The 18,177-nt window shown below is 50.5% G+C and overlaps 1 protein-coding gene across 3 annotated transcripts in view; it reads left to right on the top strand.

Annotated features, from left to right (window-relative positions):
* The window catches only part of PBX4 (PBX homeobox 4), a 43,580-nt gene that overhangs the window by 20,603 nt on the left and 4,800 nt on the right, over nt 1–18,177 (top strand). For all 3 annotated transcript variants that reach the window (XM_078443187.2, XM_078443188.2, XM_078443189.2), the window contains exons 3-5: nt 15,491–15,738; nt 16,017–16,207; nt 16,476–16,611. In XM_078443187.2, coding sequence (XP_078299313.2) covers nt 15,491–15,738; nt 16,017–16,207; nt 16,476–16,611 — 575 coding nt within the window. The remainder of the gene's footprint in view (nt 1–15,490; nt 15,739–16,016; nt 16,208–16,475; nt 16,612–18,177) is intronic.

The raw sequence follows: 18,177 nt of genomic DNA, 5'->3' as shown, positions 1-18,177 counted from the left end.
CAAAGAAATATTTCATGATGGATCTTCATGGTATTGCTACCAACCCAGGTAATAGTCAACGGTTTCTCTGTTATCTTTACCACCACTTTCCTTTTTCATAAAAGCCAGCCTGTGCTATGTTTCATCCCTGATTCCTTTACCTTTGAGTGCACTTTGTAACCCAGAAGCTATTATTCTGCTTGGCTTACAAGGCCCTTGTACTTTGAGTGGCCTCCATCTGTTCTCATAGGTTGCTTGTGTGTGTTTAACCTTTTATTTTGAAATAATCACAGATTTACAGAAATGTTCCCAGAACAGTGCAAATGTATTTTCTTCCTGCACTGTTGCGGAATAAGTGGCTGCCATGATGCCCTGTGACCCCTGCACACTTACCTGAGTGTGTTTCCAATGAATAAGACATCCTCCTGTTTCCCCCCAGGACATCCCTTAGAGTCAGGGAATGACATTGATAACGCCACTAGCATAGAATCCTCAGACCTTATTTAAGCTTTTCAGTTGTCCCAATAGTGTCCTTTATAGAAAAGGATGCAGGCCAGGATCTCATGTTACATATCATGTCACTTTGGTCTTTTTCCATTTGGAACAAGCCTGTTTTTCCTTGGCTTTCATGACCTTGACCATCTGGAAGATCACAGGCAGACCCCTCCATTTGGGTTGATCTGATGTTTCCTCACAATTAGATTTCTGCTCCCGGTATCCTCAGTACTTTTACTTATTGTTTTTTAGGTTTTATTTTTGAGACAGCACAAGTGGGGGAGGGGGAGAGAGGGGGGGACAGAGGATCCCAAGCAGGCTCTGTGCTGACAGCAGCAAGCCCAGTGTGGGGCTTAAAGTCATGAACTGTGAGACCATGACCTGAGCCGAAGTCGGAGACTTAACCGACCGAGCCACCCAGGCGCCCCAGTACTTTTGCATATTCAATCAGTTGTTCCTTGCCCCCCATGTATACCCAGTCCTCCTCCCAAACATGGACCCCTTTACACCCCTCAGTCCCCACCATAAAAACAATTTTTAAAAGTAACTCCATCAACCATGATGTCAGCAAGCTTTAGTTCTTGATGATGTTTATTCTCTCTGTGGGGTGCTGGAACTGAACAGGAAACCAGTTCTTGGGAGGTGTGCAGTCTGGGCACATCTTTTTTGCTCCGTCTGATTCTGTATGTGTGGACATGAGGGCAGCTGTCCGTCACCTTCCAACTCTGCAGTTCCAGGAGAAAAAGACAGGACTGATACCTACTGCCACCAGGACAAGCTGAGGTGTCCGTTTTAAACCATGCTATCACCTGTCCCATCCTTCCAGTCTGCAGAGGTCATGCTTGGGGCTTTCGACTTTACCCTAGGCTGAGTCCCAAGGAGGCCATGGGGCTCAGAGCGTAAGCCACACACATCAGATCTGGGCATTCTTCAGAAAATCAGGCTTCCTTTCCACCAACTGGCTCAAACATTGGGGTGCGTCATGCATTTTGGGACATGGTTGCACGTGAATGGGGCAGCCCTGCTCAACCTGGGAAAGTGCAAGCTATCTGCAGTTGCCACGAGCCGGGCTCCACATGGTCTGGCTGAATTGTCAAGTTCAGTGTGGCCAAATCTCTCTTCTCATGATTAGGAAGTGCAGCCATGGGATCACTGTGCGTCCAACATGTGAGTGGCAGGAAAGTAAACAAGATCTCAGTTCTGCTTCAGCTTCTCCCAACCTTGTGACAGGAACGACCCAGTATTAGCCCAAAGAAAACTGTTCAGTGTCCTGATGCCGCACACTGGCACCAGTGGGTCACCACGTTATTGGTGATCCTGAGAGCCAGGCCTTCTGGGACTCCTCCTGCAGGGACAGAGCATGACTGTTTCTTGGCTTAACCCACATTCCTCACATTCCCCTCTGGCTGAAGTCTGCAAGAGGCCTTTAGGGTAAAGACAAAAACTGTGCAGAGCATTTGTTTATTTACTTATTTTTTATTAATATATTTTTAATGTTTATTTATTCTTGAGAGAGAGGGAGAAAGAGCATGAGCAGGAGAGGGTCAGAGAGAGAGGGAGACACAGAATCTGAAGCAGGCTCCAGGCCCTGAGCTGCCAGCACAGAGCCTGACGCGGGGCTTGAACTCACGACCTGTGAGATCATGACCTGAGCGGAACTCAGACGCTTGACTGACTGAGCCACCCAGGCGCCACTTGTGCAGAGCGTTTAAAGCCCAGTAGGCATCGATGGAATATGGGTTGCAGTCAGTCAGCTCTGAGCTTCCTGGCATTATCTCCTGAACCTTCTAGCAGCTCAGGGCAGACGCTGACTCTCCTCTTGTTTTATGGATGATCAGAGTGAACCTCTGGAGAGAACAGGTCACACCCCAGTAACCCACAGCCGGGCTGTGTGCCACCCTTCCACACCCTGTCCTGGCTCAGAAAGGGAACCCGTCCTGTGCCTCACAGCCTGCACCCACCAGTTCTAAGTGCCGTCTGTGCATCGCTGCTCTCACTGCGTCCATGATGGCCCTGGGGCTTTGCCATCTGTCTCCTCCAGTGAGCGCAGGGCCTAGGATGTGCTGCGTTCTAGGACTGTCCTTAGGTTTTTGTTGAATGGAGAACTGTTCCTGGTGACTGATACCTATGAATTGAAATCCTTTTCATCCTGTTCATTTTATGAGGTTCGGGAAGATTGAGTGCCTGGGGCCTGACTTCGTATCATCCTGAAGAGAAAGCCATCCTCTGTGTAAACCCTGTGTTGGCAGACATTCCTGGAAGCACTGCCTCACTTCCTCACTGCCTCCCACTGTCTCCTCTGGCCTGTGGGAGGGACACTGGCACATCTTCCAGGTCAGGGGTGTCTGGGTGTCCCTCCCTGCAGAGGCCTCTGAACACCAGCAGCACCCTAGGAGTGTGCCCTCCTTCCCGAATCCTTCCCTTGAGACAGCCGTTGTTCTTGGTGTCGAGAGGAGCTGTCCTAATAAACTGTATTTAGAGAATTTTGAATTTAGCCAAGAGGACCAAATACTAGCCCAGTCCCTTTCCTGAAACCCTTGGGGCTAGATGCTTTACAGAATTCAGAGTTGTTTGGATTTTAGGCACCGTTGTGTTGATGACTTCTGGGGCAGAGCCTGCATTCCAAAGGTGACATTTAGCACCAGACAAGAACATTCTTACACCCTGGTTGGGTCAGGCTTTGCCTCCAAGTGAACTCGAGTGCCAACTTCTATAAAAGCATTTGGATCTTGGATGGCGGAGGAGCGGGCAACTTAGACCCCATGTGCACAGGAAGTGCCCTGAAAAGCCACCTGGAATGCTGGGCGGTTCACTCAGAGGGGCCTGTTTTATCTTCTCAGTGCTGTCACTGTCCCCCGTGCTGGTCTCAAGCGCACGTCTATACCTTGGTCAGTTCTTACTGTCTGCTGAGGAATGAGAAGTCCCAGAGACCCGGCTCGGCCAGACTTGCTTTGGGCCAAGGAACCCTCTCTGTGTTGCAAGAGCACACACAGCTGCCTTTCAGAGCAGTAAATGGAAATAACACATAACATAAGGGAACTCGCTGTTATTTCCTGACCACTGTTCATTGGCCTGGCTAGGAGCTGTCAGGCTCAAGTAACCCGCAGGTTTTATTTTGTTTATTGTTTTGTTTTTTTTAATGTTTATTTATTTTTGAGAGAGAGCAAGCGGGGCAGGGGCAGAGAGATGGGGACAGAGGATCCAAAGCAGGCTCTGCGTTAACGGCAGCAAGCCCAACGCAGGGCTCGAACTCACAAACGAACTCGCAAACCGTGAGATCATGACCTGAGCCGAAGTTGGATACTCAACCGACTGAGCCGCCCAGGCGCCCCCAACCCAGGAGGTTTTTTTTACCTTTGTTCCCCTTCCTCATCACCTAGTCAGGTCTGTTGCAATTGTGCAAATTCATGATCTATAGGTCCAGCCTTATGGTTGGGTTTATCCCAACAATAATTATTCTTTAGGCCATTATCCATTACGCTCTAGTGTGACTTCATCTGGAACTCCAATCCCTTTTCTGATTGGCTGTACCCGAGGCTGAGTCTCATGTACGTTTCCTTACAGCTGTGCTAAGAGTGGATCTCCTAGAGCTGGGGAGTTACTTGGAGTGTCCTTTTCTGGTCCCCCAGTTTCAGGGTGACTTGTGAATCAAGCCTCTGATTTCTTTTTTGAATTTTTAAAGCTTATTTATTTATTTTGAGAGACAGAGATAGCGCAAGCAGGGGAAGGGCAGAGGGAGAGGGAGAGAGAGAATCCCAAGCAGGCTCTGCGCGGTCAGCACAGAGCTGGATGTGGGGCTCGAACTCATGAACCGTGAGATCAAGACCTGAGCCGAAACCAAGAGTCAGATGCTTAACCCACTGAGCCACCCAGGCGCCCCACCTCTGATATTTTTTTTAAAGTAAGCTCTATGCCCAACATGGAGCTTAAACTCACAAGTGCATGTTCTACCAACTGAGCCAGCCAGGCGCCCCTGGCCTCTGATTCTAATCAGCCTGTCTCTCGGGTGCTGCTATAGACCGGAGCTGTGGTCCTTCCCATGCACCAGCCTCTTACAGCAGGGAGCTATATACGTTTGAATTAATTCAAATTAAATATAATTAAAGAAGGCATTCCTCAGCCATACTGGCCACATTTCAAGTGCTCGGTAGCCACATGTGGCTGGTGGCTCTCATTAGACAGCATAAGTCTAAAATAGTGGAAAGTTCTATTGGACAGATAGGTGACTAGTATATACAAATATATAAATATACACATCAAGGGTTATGAAAAAAAAAAACCAGTGTCCATGATGACAATGTGGACGAGCCTTGGAAACTTTACGCTCAGTGAGAGAAGCCAGACACAAAGACCATATATTGTATGATTCCATTTATATGAAATATCCAGAATAGGCAGGAAGAGATTAGCAGCTGCCAGGAGCTCAGGGGCAGGGGAGCAGGGAATGACTGCTAATGAGGGCAGAGTTTCTTTTTGAAGTGATGAAGATGTTAGGTAGTGGTGATGGCTACACAACCTTATGAATGTACTGAAGAGCACTAAATTATTCACTTATTTTATTTTTTTAAGTAGGCTTTATGCCCAGTGGAGAATCCAATGCGGGGCTTGAACTCACAACTCTGAGATCAAGACCTGAACTGAGATCAAGAGTCAGATGCTTAACTGACGGAGCCACCCGGGCGTCCCAGACTTGTTCACTTTATTTATTTATTTTTGTTAAAGTTTATTTATTTATTTTGAGAGACAGAGACAGAGAGAGAGAGAGCGATCAGGGGAGGGGCTGAGAGAAAGGAGATAAAGAATCCCAAGCAGGATCTGCACTGTCAACGCAAATGCGGGGCTCGAACTCACGAACCGTGAGATCGTGACCTGAGCTGAAACCAAGAGTCAGATGCTTAACCGACTGAGCCACCCAGGCGCCCCAAATTGCTCACTTTAATTGGGTGGGTGCAGTTGGTTAAGCATCCGACTTCGGCTCAGGTCATGATCTCACAGGTCCCACACTGGGCTCTGTGCTGACAGTGTAGCGCCTGGAGCCTGCTTAGGATTCTGTGTCTCCCTCCCCTCTCTGCCCCTCCCTTGCTCATGCTCTCTCTCTCTCTCTCTCTCTCTCTCTCAAAATAAATAAATACTAAAAAAAATTTTTTTTTTATGGGTGGATCGTATGTCACATGAATTCCATCTCTGTAAAGCTGTTATAAAAACAGCTTGGGGCACCTGTTTGGCTCAGTCAATGGAATATGTAACTCTTGATCTCGGGGTTGTAGGTTTGAGCCCCACAGTGGGTGTGGAAATTATTTAAAAATAATAAAAATCTTAAAAAACAAACAACCAGCTCAGGAACTAAAGCGTTTTGATTGCTGGTGCACCTACAATAAAGAATGAGCCAGGAGCTTTAAAACCTTATGTAAAGACACAGATTCTTGTGAAACAGCACTTACCTACAGAATCTTTTACCCTGTTCAGGTGTTTTCTTAGGGCGTGGCCATTGACTAAAATGATCTTGTGGTTTTGTTTCTGGTTTGTTTCCTGTTCCCGACTTGGAACGCCAGCCCCTAAAAGCACAGGCGTGCCCACAGTGCAGCCCAGTCCTGTCAGGGTCTTGGCTCAGAGTAGCTATCAGTAAACGTGGTGATGGCATGAGAATGACCAATCTTTTTTGACAGAAAATACTCCTTTATAAATACTTAGAACTTGCTTAACATCAGTTCCTGGGATAATTCCCTTTAGGGTAATTAGGGCATTGGCTGGTCTGAAAACCTGATTCCAGTCTGGAAAATTGGATAGGACTTGGTTGATGTGTGGGCTGGTCACCTCCCTACACAGGACACGGCAAAATAAAGGTCACAGCTTGGGTGACGGTAGCCCAGCTTTGGAATTTTCTAGGCCTTTCCCAATGGCTCACATTGTTCAGTTAGGGTTGGAGCATTTCTTTGGGTGGGAAATGAGATCATTGGGGTGCCTTGGTCGCTCAGTCGGTTGAGCATCCGACTCTTGATTTTGGCTCAGATCATGATCCCAGGGTTGTGGGATCAGGCCCCATGTCAGGCTCTGTGCTGAGCGTGGACCCTGCCTAAGATTCTCATTCTCTCTCTCTCCCTCTACCCCTCCCCCCCCCACTCGCACGCTCTCTCTCCTTAGAATAAAATAATAGGGGCACCTGGGTGGCTCAGTCCATTAAGTGTCCGACTCTTGATTTTGGCTCAGGTCATGATCTCATAGTTTGTGACATCGAGCCTCGCATAGGGTTCTGTGCTCACAGTACTGAGATGGCTTGGGATTCTCTTTCTCCCTCTCTCTCTGCCCCTCCCCCTCTCATGTTCCTTCTCTCTTTCTCGCTGTTTCTCAAAATAAACTTAAAAAAATAAAATGATAAAAAGATGAAATTGTTTAATGTAGACAGAAATCATCAGTGTTTTTTTAGCTGTTGGCTGTTAAATGTTCTCAAAGCCTTGTCATTATAGGAGAGCATGGACCAATTTTCTACACCTTTTACCTGGCCGCGTTGTATATTACAGCATTTTGCTGTCTTTTCCTTTTGCCTGTTGCCACATGCAACGAAGACAAACCTAAATAAGCTGCATATCATTTTTACTTCATATAGCAGTTTATTACAGAACTGCAGAGTTTTAATAAATGCATAAATATAGGGAAATGAAAATTAATTTGCATATTTGGTTGAGGTTTAAGCACTTAGGTTGCAATGTATTTAAAAAAATTTTTTTAACGTTTATTTATTTTTGAGACAGAGAGAGACAGAGCATGAGCAGGGGAGGGGCAGAGAGACAGGGAGACACAGAACTCGAAGCAGGCTCCAGGCTCTGAGCTGTCAGCACCGGGGCTCGAACTCACGGACCGTGAGATCATGACCAGAGCCAAAGTCAGATGCCCAACCGACTGAGCCACCCAGGTGCCCTGGTTGTGATGTATGTTAATTAAAGATTCATTAGAAACGGTGGGAATTCGCATAACGTACTTCCTCAATTTGGTAACTATCTGGTGTGCGTGGCAGTCATGATTTCAGATGAGTGTTTGTTAAAGGGATATTCTCCATAAGGTCCTATAAGACTGAGAAAGTTCAGGGACTTACAACAAGGATTTATCTCGAGTGCTGCTTAAATGAGCTGCCCTAGGATACATTGCCTGACAAGTAAATGCAGGCAGGTCTCAACACCAACAGGCTGTGTTTGAAAGTGTCCTCACTTAGAGTGAAGAACTCAGGGCCATTATCCCCAGGAAATAAGAATATAAAAGGGCCCTTGGTAGAGTAGTGTGAGGGGCAAACTGTGCCAGATGGTCAGAATGCCATTGTTCAATGAAGAACCAACCTGGAGTTTGGTTTGGGGTGGGATGGAGGATGACAAGGACATTGGTGGTGAGTCCCTGGGCCACGGCAGGGACACAGGGACATCCTTCAGCCTTTGAATTGGTCACATCTCCCATCCTTACCTTGCCTATCTGTCCCTCCCAGACTCCTGGTCTCATCCTCTCCACCGGCACCTGAGGACAGAGCCAAGGAGAGGCCTCCTTGCCCGTGTCTGACTTGAAGGAGTGCTTCTAAGGGGTCCCCAGTAAGTCCAAGTGTGCTCTGTGGTCTGACAGGATGTTTGTTAGCAGCTTAAGGAGGGTTCTTTCTATTCATGGTTTGCTAAGGTTGCTTTTTTTAAAGATTTTATTTTGGGGGTGCCTGGGTGACTCAATTGGTTGAATGTCTGACTCTTGATTTCAGCTCAGGTCATGATCCCAGGGTCATGGGATCGAGCCCCACGTCGGGCTCTGCATTGGGCATGGAGCCTGCTTGGGGTTCTCTCTCCCTCTCTCCCTCTCCCTCTCTCTCTCTTTCTCTTTCTCTGTCTCTCTCTCTCTCTCTCTCTTCTTCTGCTCCTCTACCCCACTCTCTCTCTCTCTCGCTCAAAAAAAAAAAAAGAAAGAAAGAATAATAATAATAAAGGGTTTATTTTTAAGCAATTTCTCCACCCAATGTGGGGTGAGATCAAGAGTCACATGCTCCACCAGCTGAGCCAGAACGAGGCCACCCCAGTTTGCCAAGGGTTTTTATCATTAGTAAGTATTGTTTAAGTTGATTTTTTTTTCTTTTTGTATCTTTTGAGTTATTTTCCTCCTTTAGGTTGCTGTGATGATTTACATTGGTAGATTTTCATTTACACTGATTATTTACACGGACACAGTTTGAAAGCACCCGGACGCAGAGGTAAAGCTTCTTGGCTCTGATTCGTATATTTATGCATGTACATGGACATGGATGCTGCTGGCTTCAGGTTGCTGGTCAGTTAGTCAGACATCTGGCTGTCTGTACATGAATGAGGCTGGGTCGTGACTTCCTTATGAGCTCCTGTCTTGAGGTCTCCATACAGTGAGTGTGGCTTCTCCTGGGTCTCTTCTCCGAAGCAGTTTGTTGAAGGAAAGGGGGTCTGTCTTCCTGGAGAGCCTGGTAGCCATAAAATGGCCTGGTAGCCTGGGGGGAGAGATTTCTTCGCACAAGTTCCTATTTCTGGAACGTGATTCTGTGAAGCCAGGCATGTTCCAAGGAGCAGACAGGACAGTGATGGCCTTTAGTGAGCTGGGTAGTTTCACACAACAATAATAGAGGCAGACGTACAGCTTCAGGGCTGTGGCCTCTACACCTCGACCGGGTGGGCCTCTACCTGCCTGATGGCACACCTTCCCTTCCTTGCTGGGAAGGGGTCTGAGAGGGCAGGCAGAGCTTGGTGTTCCTGGCCAGGCTGGAGCTGAGTGGGTGAGGGGAGCAAGCAGCAACGGAGAAGGTCGGGAGCTTCTCAGGGCCAGATTCGGAAGGGTGTGGGGGCCTCAGGTTCTCTAAGAAGAGTCAGGCCACCTCCTGCTCTCGCCGCTCGCCTTCCTTCAGTGTGTGGGTGTGTTCTCAAGATTCTGGGGCTCAAGACCGTAACCCTGACGTCCCAACACCAGGCTTGGACTTTCTTTCATCAAAAGGCTCCTCAGAAAGCCGTTCGGTTGCCGCCTCTCCCTTGGCTTTCGTGCATCTTTCAGTTACACATTGTCGGCTTCAGCTGGCCAGCCGGCGGGCGGTGGAGACCCCACTGTGTGGGAGTGGGGGGCAGGCTTCTGAGGGTCTAGGGCCCTTCCCATTGAGGGCAGCAGGGAGGAAGCCCGCATCCTGGCAGGCTCCAGGTCAGGCCTGTCCTGTGTCACCCCATCCCATCGGGTGCTCAGGGAGAGCTGTGGCCATTTATTCATTTATACGTTTACAGGGTGACACAGTCACAGCCATGCGGTCAGGCCAGTTAGGGGCATCGGCGGCCTCTGGGGCTCAGCTCATGGGTTAGACTGCCTCCCACAGGGGTATGGGTCCCGGAGACGGCTCTGCCCAGACTCCCACCCTGGCACGGGAGGAAGCTGCAACACGGTTTTGCTGCCAAGCCAGAGCACTCCTGAATGGGCGAAGGGCTGGGCAAGCAGTATGGGGGCGTCAGGGTGAAGGAGGCTTCCCCTCTGAGCCTTCCGTCTCCCCCAGCAGCCATATGTTCCATTAAGGAGAGAAAAATAAAAACAACTTGGGATCACGTTCCTGTCTTAGTCTGCTTGGGGTGGCTTAAACAACAGGCATTTATTTTCTCACAGTTCTGGAGTCTGGAAGTCCAAGGTCAAGGTGCCAGCTGACTTGGTTCCTAGTGAGGGCCACTTCCAGGCCTGCAGACAGCCGCCTTCTTGCCTGTTCCTCAGACTGAGGTTGGGGGAATGGGAGGGCTCTCTTCCTCTTCTCAGAAGGCCACAGGCCTAGGATGAGAGCATCCTCATTACACTCTTACAACCTCATTCAATTTTTTTTTTAAGCTTTATTTATTTATTTATTTATTTATTTATTTATTTATTTTGAGAGTGAGAGTGAGAAAGAGAGAGGGCGCAGGCAGAGAGACAGAGAGATAGAATCCCAAGCAGGCTCTGCAGTGCGGGCCTCACGAACCCTGAGACCATGACTTGAGTTGGATGCTTTGCCGACTGAGCCACCCAGACACCCCCCAACCTCGTTCAATCTTAATTACCTCCTCACAGGTCTTGTCTCCAAATACAGTCACACTGGAGTTAGGGCTTCAACATGTGAACTAGGGCTTAAACACAGTTCAGTCCATAGCAGTTCCATATTATTTCTTTAAAAAACAAACAAAATGTGTTGATACTCACAGTTTTCATTGTTTGACTCACTAGGGTTTTTATCACCTTCAGGAAGTTGGGAACAGAGGGAAATCTGGCAATTGGCTGGGGGGGTGGTGGGGCAGGTGTTGAGGGGCTTTATTTTAGGTCCTACCTCCTCTTCTAAGTTCCTCTGACAGACAGTGTCCCTGAGCTAAGCTCCTGGTCCCCGAGGCCTCCCAGGCACCAGTGGAGGGCCCTTGAGGGAGCTGAGAAGTAGTCTGAGATGCTCTGGAACAGGCTACGGGAATGATCTTGCTGTAATTGACGGTAATGAGTAACTAACGACCCTAATTAGGCCCGTTGCGGTGCCCTGGGAGGACAGACGCTTGGTGCTGAGGGAGAGACAGAGCTGCACTGGAGGGGCAGCTGACGAAGGGCACAGGGCACTTTGCAAGCAGGTAAAGTGACAGCCAGACACATGTACTCTGCACAGCCATGTCCGCAGCTATAATTGGCAGTGGTGACCAAAGCGCGGGGTAACTTTTTTTTTTTTTTTTTTGGTTTTGCTTTTACTCATTTGCAAAAATTATCAGCCTTAAAGAAATAAAGCTTGTAGTGTGTGATTGCTTACCAAAACAGCACCTCAAGGCGTATGCATGGTTAATACCACAAGGCCTGAGGTGTGACAGGCATGTTGTCTCCTTATTCATGGACATCTAGGTGCTTTCAGTTTTTCAAAAGTACAAATGGTGTAGGTAGAGTATACACCTGTAGGTGTCAGTGTTCCTGTAGGACACATTCTCAGAATAGTAATTTGGAGATCAAAGGATATGTCCTTTTTCTTTTTTTTTTTTTAATTTTTTTAATGTTTATTTATTTTTGACAGAGAGAGAGAGAGCGTGAACAGGGGAGGGGCAGAGAGAGAGAGAGAGAGAGAGAGAGAGAGAGAAAGACACAGAATCCAAAGCAGGCTCCAGGCTCTGAGCTGTCAGCACAGAGCCCGACGCGGGGCTCAAACCCACAAACCATGAGATCATGACCTGAGCCAAAGTCAGATGCTTAACCGACTGAGCCACCCAGGCGCCCCATCTATAGGTATGTATTGATGCAGTCGTTTTTGAAGCTGAGTTTTGAAATGCTGGTTAACATTGAAAAAGCACATTGAAAAGCGCCTGGGTGGCTCAGTCGGTTAAGCATCTGACTTCGGCTCAGGTCATGATCTCACGGTTTGTGGGTTTGAGCCCCGCGTCGGGCTCTGTGCTGACAGCTGAGAGCTTGGAACCTGCTTCATGTTCTGTGTCTCCCTCTCTCTCTGCCCCTCCACCCCCTTCAAAAAAATAAACAAACATTAAAAATACATACCTATAGATAGATGTGAGAAAAGGCTTGGGTATTCTCTATAATTTGATAATTTTCATTTGAGAACAGCAAGCACCACGTTTTTGGTGTATTTTTAAAAATCTTCAGCACCTGGTGTGGTACCCAGCTTGTGATGGGCTCTTAGATGCTTGCTGTTGGGTAGATAAAAGAACATGAGAAAGATTGCCACACTCCCTGGATCAGCCCAGAGTCACACATACACGTGTGTGCACACACACACATTTACCCTCACGTGCGCCCACACCTCTGCGTGCACACACACGCCTTCACTAAACCTCATGCTCCAACCCTGTCCGCTCTTTTCCCTAATTCAGTTGAAGTCATAATGGAAGAGGTGGAGATAGCCTCTCCACCATGGATGCCAGGACATGCTGGGGGTCCCCTGGGGAAGGATCGGGCCTTGTGTGTTCCTCTTGGCCCACTCCCGATCCCCCTACCTGGGCCACGGGCACTCAGGGAGGAGCTGCGAAATAAACACGAGACAAGAGTAGTGTCCATCGTGCTAACAAAGGGTGGTGTGCAGGGCCCAGCAGAGGAAAAGTTCACAAAGGTGAGTCTGGAGAGACGTCAGGCAAGTCCATGAGTGCCTGGTGTCAGATTCCAGATTTTACCTGTGGATGCCAGGGAGTTGTGGAGGTCTTCGAACCAAAGACTGGCACGATGAACACCGTGTTTGAAGGTGGTCAGCTTGCAGGTGTGCACGATGGATGGGACAGAGAGAGGGATTTTCTCAGCAGATCGTGGAGGGCAGGGGAGGGGTCAGCACAACAGGGCCCAGGAATGGCATTAAGGGAGGGGATGGATGGTGAGTTGATTGAGGAGGTGGAGTCCATAGGATTTGAAAAGGGACTGAGCAGGAGGGCCTCCATTATCTACTCTGGGCAAGGAGAGGTGAGGCGGGGAGGGGGGCAGGGCCTGTACAAAGACCAGGCAGTGCAGGTTAACTCTGCAAGAACCAGATGGTGGGTGTGTGCAGCCCTGTGAGCCCTGTCCTGGTTGAGCCCAGGAACTAAAATTCACCTCTGGTGCCTCTTGAACATCAAGTAAGATTATGAGAGAATTGGGTCTCCACTTCTCTAGTGGGGAACCGATGAAGGTGTCACTTTCCCCTCCGTGCTTTCAGAAAGCCCCCCACTGCAACCCAGTGGGACTGAGTAGATGGCAAGCGTCCCCACACATGAGGGACATTCCTACAAGGATATCTTCTGAGCTCTTTATGTTTTCACAAGTAAATTTTAGGCAGAAAAGTTTAATCCTTTATGCAGGGAACAGGAGAGGGACAGTGATATGTAAATAAATATGACAGGGCTTGACTTCTTTCTTATTTGAGGGATTAAGTCAGTAGTTGATAGTATTAAAAGAGCCAGTTCTCGGGGCGCCTGGGTGGCTCGTCGGTTAAGCGTCCGACTTCGGCTCAGGTCATGATCTCACGGTCCGTGAGTTCGAGCCCCGCGTCAGGCTCTGTGCTGACAGCTCGGAGCCTGGAGCCTGTTTCAGATTCTGTGTCTCCCTCTCTCTCTGCTCCTCCCCTGTTCATGCTCTGTCTCTCTCTGTCTCAAAAATAAATAAAAAAATAAACATTAAAGAGCCAGTTCCCAAGAAAACACTTTAATTTTTTTTAACATTTATTTATTTTTGAGACAGAAAGAGTGTGAGAGAGGGAGGGGCAGAGAGAGGGAGACACAGAATCTGAAGCAGGCTCCAGGCTCTGAGCTGTCAGCACAGAGCCTGACGCGGGGTTCAAACCCACGAAGTAGGACCCTTAACCAAATGAGCCACCTAGGCACACCCCCCCCCCACTAAGAAAACCCTTTAAACTTTGTTTTTCTGGAAAGTCAGAACTAGATGGACATCATCGCTTTCTTCCCCATTCCCTGCCTCCCTCCCCTCAAGGACACCCCTCCCACCGACCTCCGCAATGATCACCCACCTATTTCTCTGTAGCCACGGACACTTGTGCTGTCACTAAAGAAGCAAACACAACTCAGGTCCTGCAAGCCCACCCTCCTCGGATCTGAGCCTGGATCTACAGCCCCTGCAGCAGCCTTCTCCCCCCCCCCCCCTTCACTGCCTGCCTCCCATGGTCCCCTGGAGCTTTCTAGTTGGGTTCTCCCCTGCCATACCCCACAGCTGCTTTTGCAGAGAGCAACAGCGGTCTAATGACTAAGCCCACATTTCACCCCCATGACTACTTCTCTTTTTTCCTCGACCTACCTGGTAATTCTTTCCATCTCCTCCTTTTCCTGTCCCTTATGTTGGTTTTCCAGCACTCAGGGGGCGTGGCCTACCTCTCATAAATACAGGTGCAGGCACAGGTGGATACGAACACCCCACTTGCCGATGACACATGAATACCTGTCTCCCACCCAGACCGGCCAGCTCAATCCCAACTCCCAATAAGCAGCGACTTCACATCTGTGCTTGGCTAGATCAGGGACCCAGGCTGGGTCAGGCTTTCCACCTGCCACTCTGCATACTGTGCTTGGGAGAATGTGGTGTCATCTATTGTGCTGCCCACATGATTTGGGAGTTGCCCTGGCCTCTTTCTCTCACAGCCACATCCAGTGGCCAGGGATCCTGGGGACTCTCCCTCTGGCTGCCCTGCGGCTGCTCTGTGTCCACCTGGATGGGGACAGCTCTCCCCACTGCCTCCCCTGCCTGTCTGGCCCTGCCCTCCAGCAGGCCACTCTCTCAGCCCAGCTGGAACAGCTTTTTCAAGTTTCAGAGCCAAATGTCTTGTTTCTCTGCTTAAACTAAGTGGAGGGGCACCCGGGTGGCTCAGTCAGTTGAGCGCCCAACTCTTGATTTCGGCTCAGGTCACAATCCCAGGGTCATGGGATCGAGTCCTGCATTGGGCACTGCCCTGAGCGTGGAGTCTGCTTAAGATTGTCTCTCTCTCCCCAGCTTGTGCTCTCTCTCTCTCAAAAAAATTCTCTAAGTGAATTAATTCATCTTTGCCGGTACCCTCTGGATCAAGCTTTTCCTCTCTGACTTTATAGTAGCAGTTCCCCTCCCAACACACAACAACACAGTCCCAGGCACACCAACACAGCCCTGCACCCACGCTAGGCTCCCACTCACATTTGTGTCCATGTGAATGAATCGTCCATGTCCTGACGTGAGTATCTGGAAATGTGCCCTCCTCTCCCTTCTGCAGGCACGGTTCAGGGCTTCAGCCTTCTCCAGGGCCATGTGCCACCCCAGACCTGCCCTGTCCAGGCCTTCGTGTGGACCCAGCCATGAACTCTGAGCTCTGCCCACATGGCTGCACTGATCTGTGTCCTGTCTGCACTCCCTGGACTGCCCTCCTGTGTGGCACCTGGGCCACTATCAAAGTGGGTGACTCGGTGTGTGTTACCGGATAAAAGGAAGCCTTCCTTTCCCCTCAGGAGTTCTGTGTTCAGACATGGAGTGTTCAGATATGACCCCAGTGCTGATAATCTGTTGTGGTTGTTTTCGCTCTGACGGCAGACACTGATTTAGTCCCATCTTTCTTATCTAGGGTTAAGCATCCATGGCATTCAAGAAGAATGTCCCCCCAATGCTCAGCTCATGCGGCTGGATAACATGCTGCTGGCCGAGGGCGTATCCAGGCCGGAGAGGCGGGGAAGAGGAGGCCCGGTAGCAGCGGCCAACACAGCAACACCAGGTGGCTGTTCAAATGACAATAGCCTTGAACACTCTGACTACAGGGCCAAGCTGTCCCAGATCCGACAGATTTACCACTCTGAGCTAGAGAAATATGAACAGGTGATCTTTCTGCATGGAAGAGTTTCTATCATGTGAATGCGCATTTGTCAGAGCAAAACGTGGAACACTAACCCCCTTTCTTTTGTGGCACAGACCGGGGAGTACACGCACTTGGTCTCACGGCAAAGGTGGCCAATTTTGCTGGAAACCCTTTGCATTCACTTCTTAGTAGCCAGCCTGTGCAGAGGCCGTGGGGGGTGGCAGGTGGCTGGTCCCGCGTGGAGCCCCGAGCCAGCCCGCTGGGTGGTCACAAGCTGGCATGTGCGTCCCCACCCTAGGCCTGCCGCGAGTTCACCACGCACGTCACCAACCTTCTCCGAGAGCAGAGCAGGATGAGGCCCGTCTCGCCCAAGGAGATCGAGCACATGGTCAGTGTCATCCACGGCAAGTTCAGTGCCATCCAGATGCAGCTGAAGCAGAGCACCTGCGAGGCCGTGATGACCCTGCGTTCACGGTTCCTTGATGCCAGGTCAGGCCCTGAGCACTGCCCGCAACCCCAGGGTCAGCTCTTAAGAAGAAGAAACGGCTGCTGGCTTGGGTTTAAGTTCTGGGGGCCTCCGAGCCTGTCCAGGGGCTCCACCCATGGCTGTGGGCATAGCCCTCACACAGCCTCTTGGGAGGCAATTCAGAAGTGTTGACTGCTGCTGTTATAACCGCTAGAAAATCACAGATGGGCGTGAGGGGACATCACTAGAGGCCAGTGTGTACACACTGGCTGAGGCTGTCCATCTTTGCAGGCGTAAGCGGCGGAATTTCAGCAAGCGGGCCACGGAAGTGCTGAATGAGTATTTTTATTCCCATTTGAACAACCCTTATCCCAGTGAAGAAGCCAAAGAAGGGCTGGCCAGGAAGGGCGGCATCACAGTCTCCCAGGTGACGGTCCTCTCCTGCCATGCCTTCCTGAACATAGAAGGGGGAGAAGGTCACGTCCAGTGAGGAGGACACCCAGGGAAGTTCATCACCTGTGTGGAGCACACAGGTAGCGCGTGAGGTCCCTGACACAAGACCAGTGGAGTGTAGAGGGTGGCCCTCTGTGAATTGCAGTCCTTAGCGTCTAATATCATGCTTGTATGGCGGGGATGTCCTGTGTTGCGTGAGAGAGGTGAGGGTGTAAGCGGAGGCGAAGAAAAAGAGCTTGGAGCAAAATTAGGACTTAATTTAGACAGACCAGCTCTCGTGCCAAAGTACCCGTTCAGCTATACTGGGAGAGGTTTGAATGCACGGGTGCTTGATTGTTTCTCCGGTATTCCAGACTGTGTGGCCAGGGTTGTAGGACATCTGGCAACATCTGGCTCCACATGGGGAGTGGTGGTACAGATCAGAGCTGGGACCTGGACGACCTTGGGAGACCCTGGGAGTCTGGACTGCCAGTGTTCTCGGTGGAATTGGGGGCAAGGGAGGTGGCACTGAGACAAGAGCCCAAGAAACATCTCAGGAGGTTTACAGTGGAATGGTGAGTACAGGCAGCTGACGGTGCGAGGCCGGGGCAGGCCACACCGCAGGGCAGCACCCGGGCCTGTGGCCCCAGGGTGACTGGCACTAATTCTAGCTCATCGCGCATCACCTTCCGCTCGGAGGCGGCCCCTCCTCCAGCTTTTGAAAGGCAGTTGGGTGGCCTGACTTTCCAGCCCAGCCCGGCTGCCTTCAGAACCTGTGCCTTTAGCCAGAAGCCTCTGCCCTGGCCTGGGCCAAGTCTAGCTGCGACTTCATGACAAGGGCACGCAGGAGCCCCACAGGGTTACACAGGCAGCAGGACCTTGCTGACACAGCTGACTGCATTCACTGGGGAACTGCTCTGCGTCCTCGGCACCAAGGCCAGAGCTGAGGTCAGGTGCACTTGCGAAGCGCAGCGGCCACCTCGTGCAGTTGTCTGGAGGCCACCCAGACTCGTTTCAGAGCCCGGCGCCTACGGAAAGCGGATGGGTCTCAGGTCTAGACTTCGTCTAAGGGGAGGGTCCATTGGAAACAAAAGCTTGAAAAGCCCTGGCCACCTTCCGGTGACTCCGACTGACCGAGCAGCGGAATTCTGTGCTGGGAGCCGCTCCTCACTGTGGCGGGTCCCCCGTGACCCGGGACGGCCTGAAGTGGCGGACGGTCAGCAGAGGGGGGATTCTGAATTTGGGGTGCAGAGGTGCAAGCCGCGAGGTTCTCATGAGGAGAAGGTAAGGGGGGCACCATTAGCGCAAGTGTCCCAAGTGAGGCCGCAGATGTTCTCAAGATAGAATCAGCTGCAGCTGCAGGCTGAGGAGGCCGGAGGGGGTGAGGGGCCGTGGATGAGCCTCAGATGGGGTGCTGAGGGGAACCTGGGCAGCAGCTGTAGCTGGCTTGGCCGACAGGGCCAGAGGGACAGGGTAGGGGTGGCCAGTGGCTCCCAGCTGCACTGTTCAAGAGGACAGCCGAGAGCCTGTGCTGTGCCCACACGTGCTTGAGGTGCCCATG

The sequence above is a fragment of the Panthera onca genome, chromosome A2, assembly GCF_046562875.1.
Source record: "Panthera onca isolate mPanOnc1 chromosome A2, mPanOnc1 haplotype 2, whole genome shotgun sequence".
NCBI lineage: Eukaryota > Metazoa > Chordata > Mammalia > Carnivora > Felidae > Panthera > Panthera onca.
Note: the sequence above shows the minus strand (reverse complement) of the source record. Positions and strands in the feature narration are given on the sequence as shown.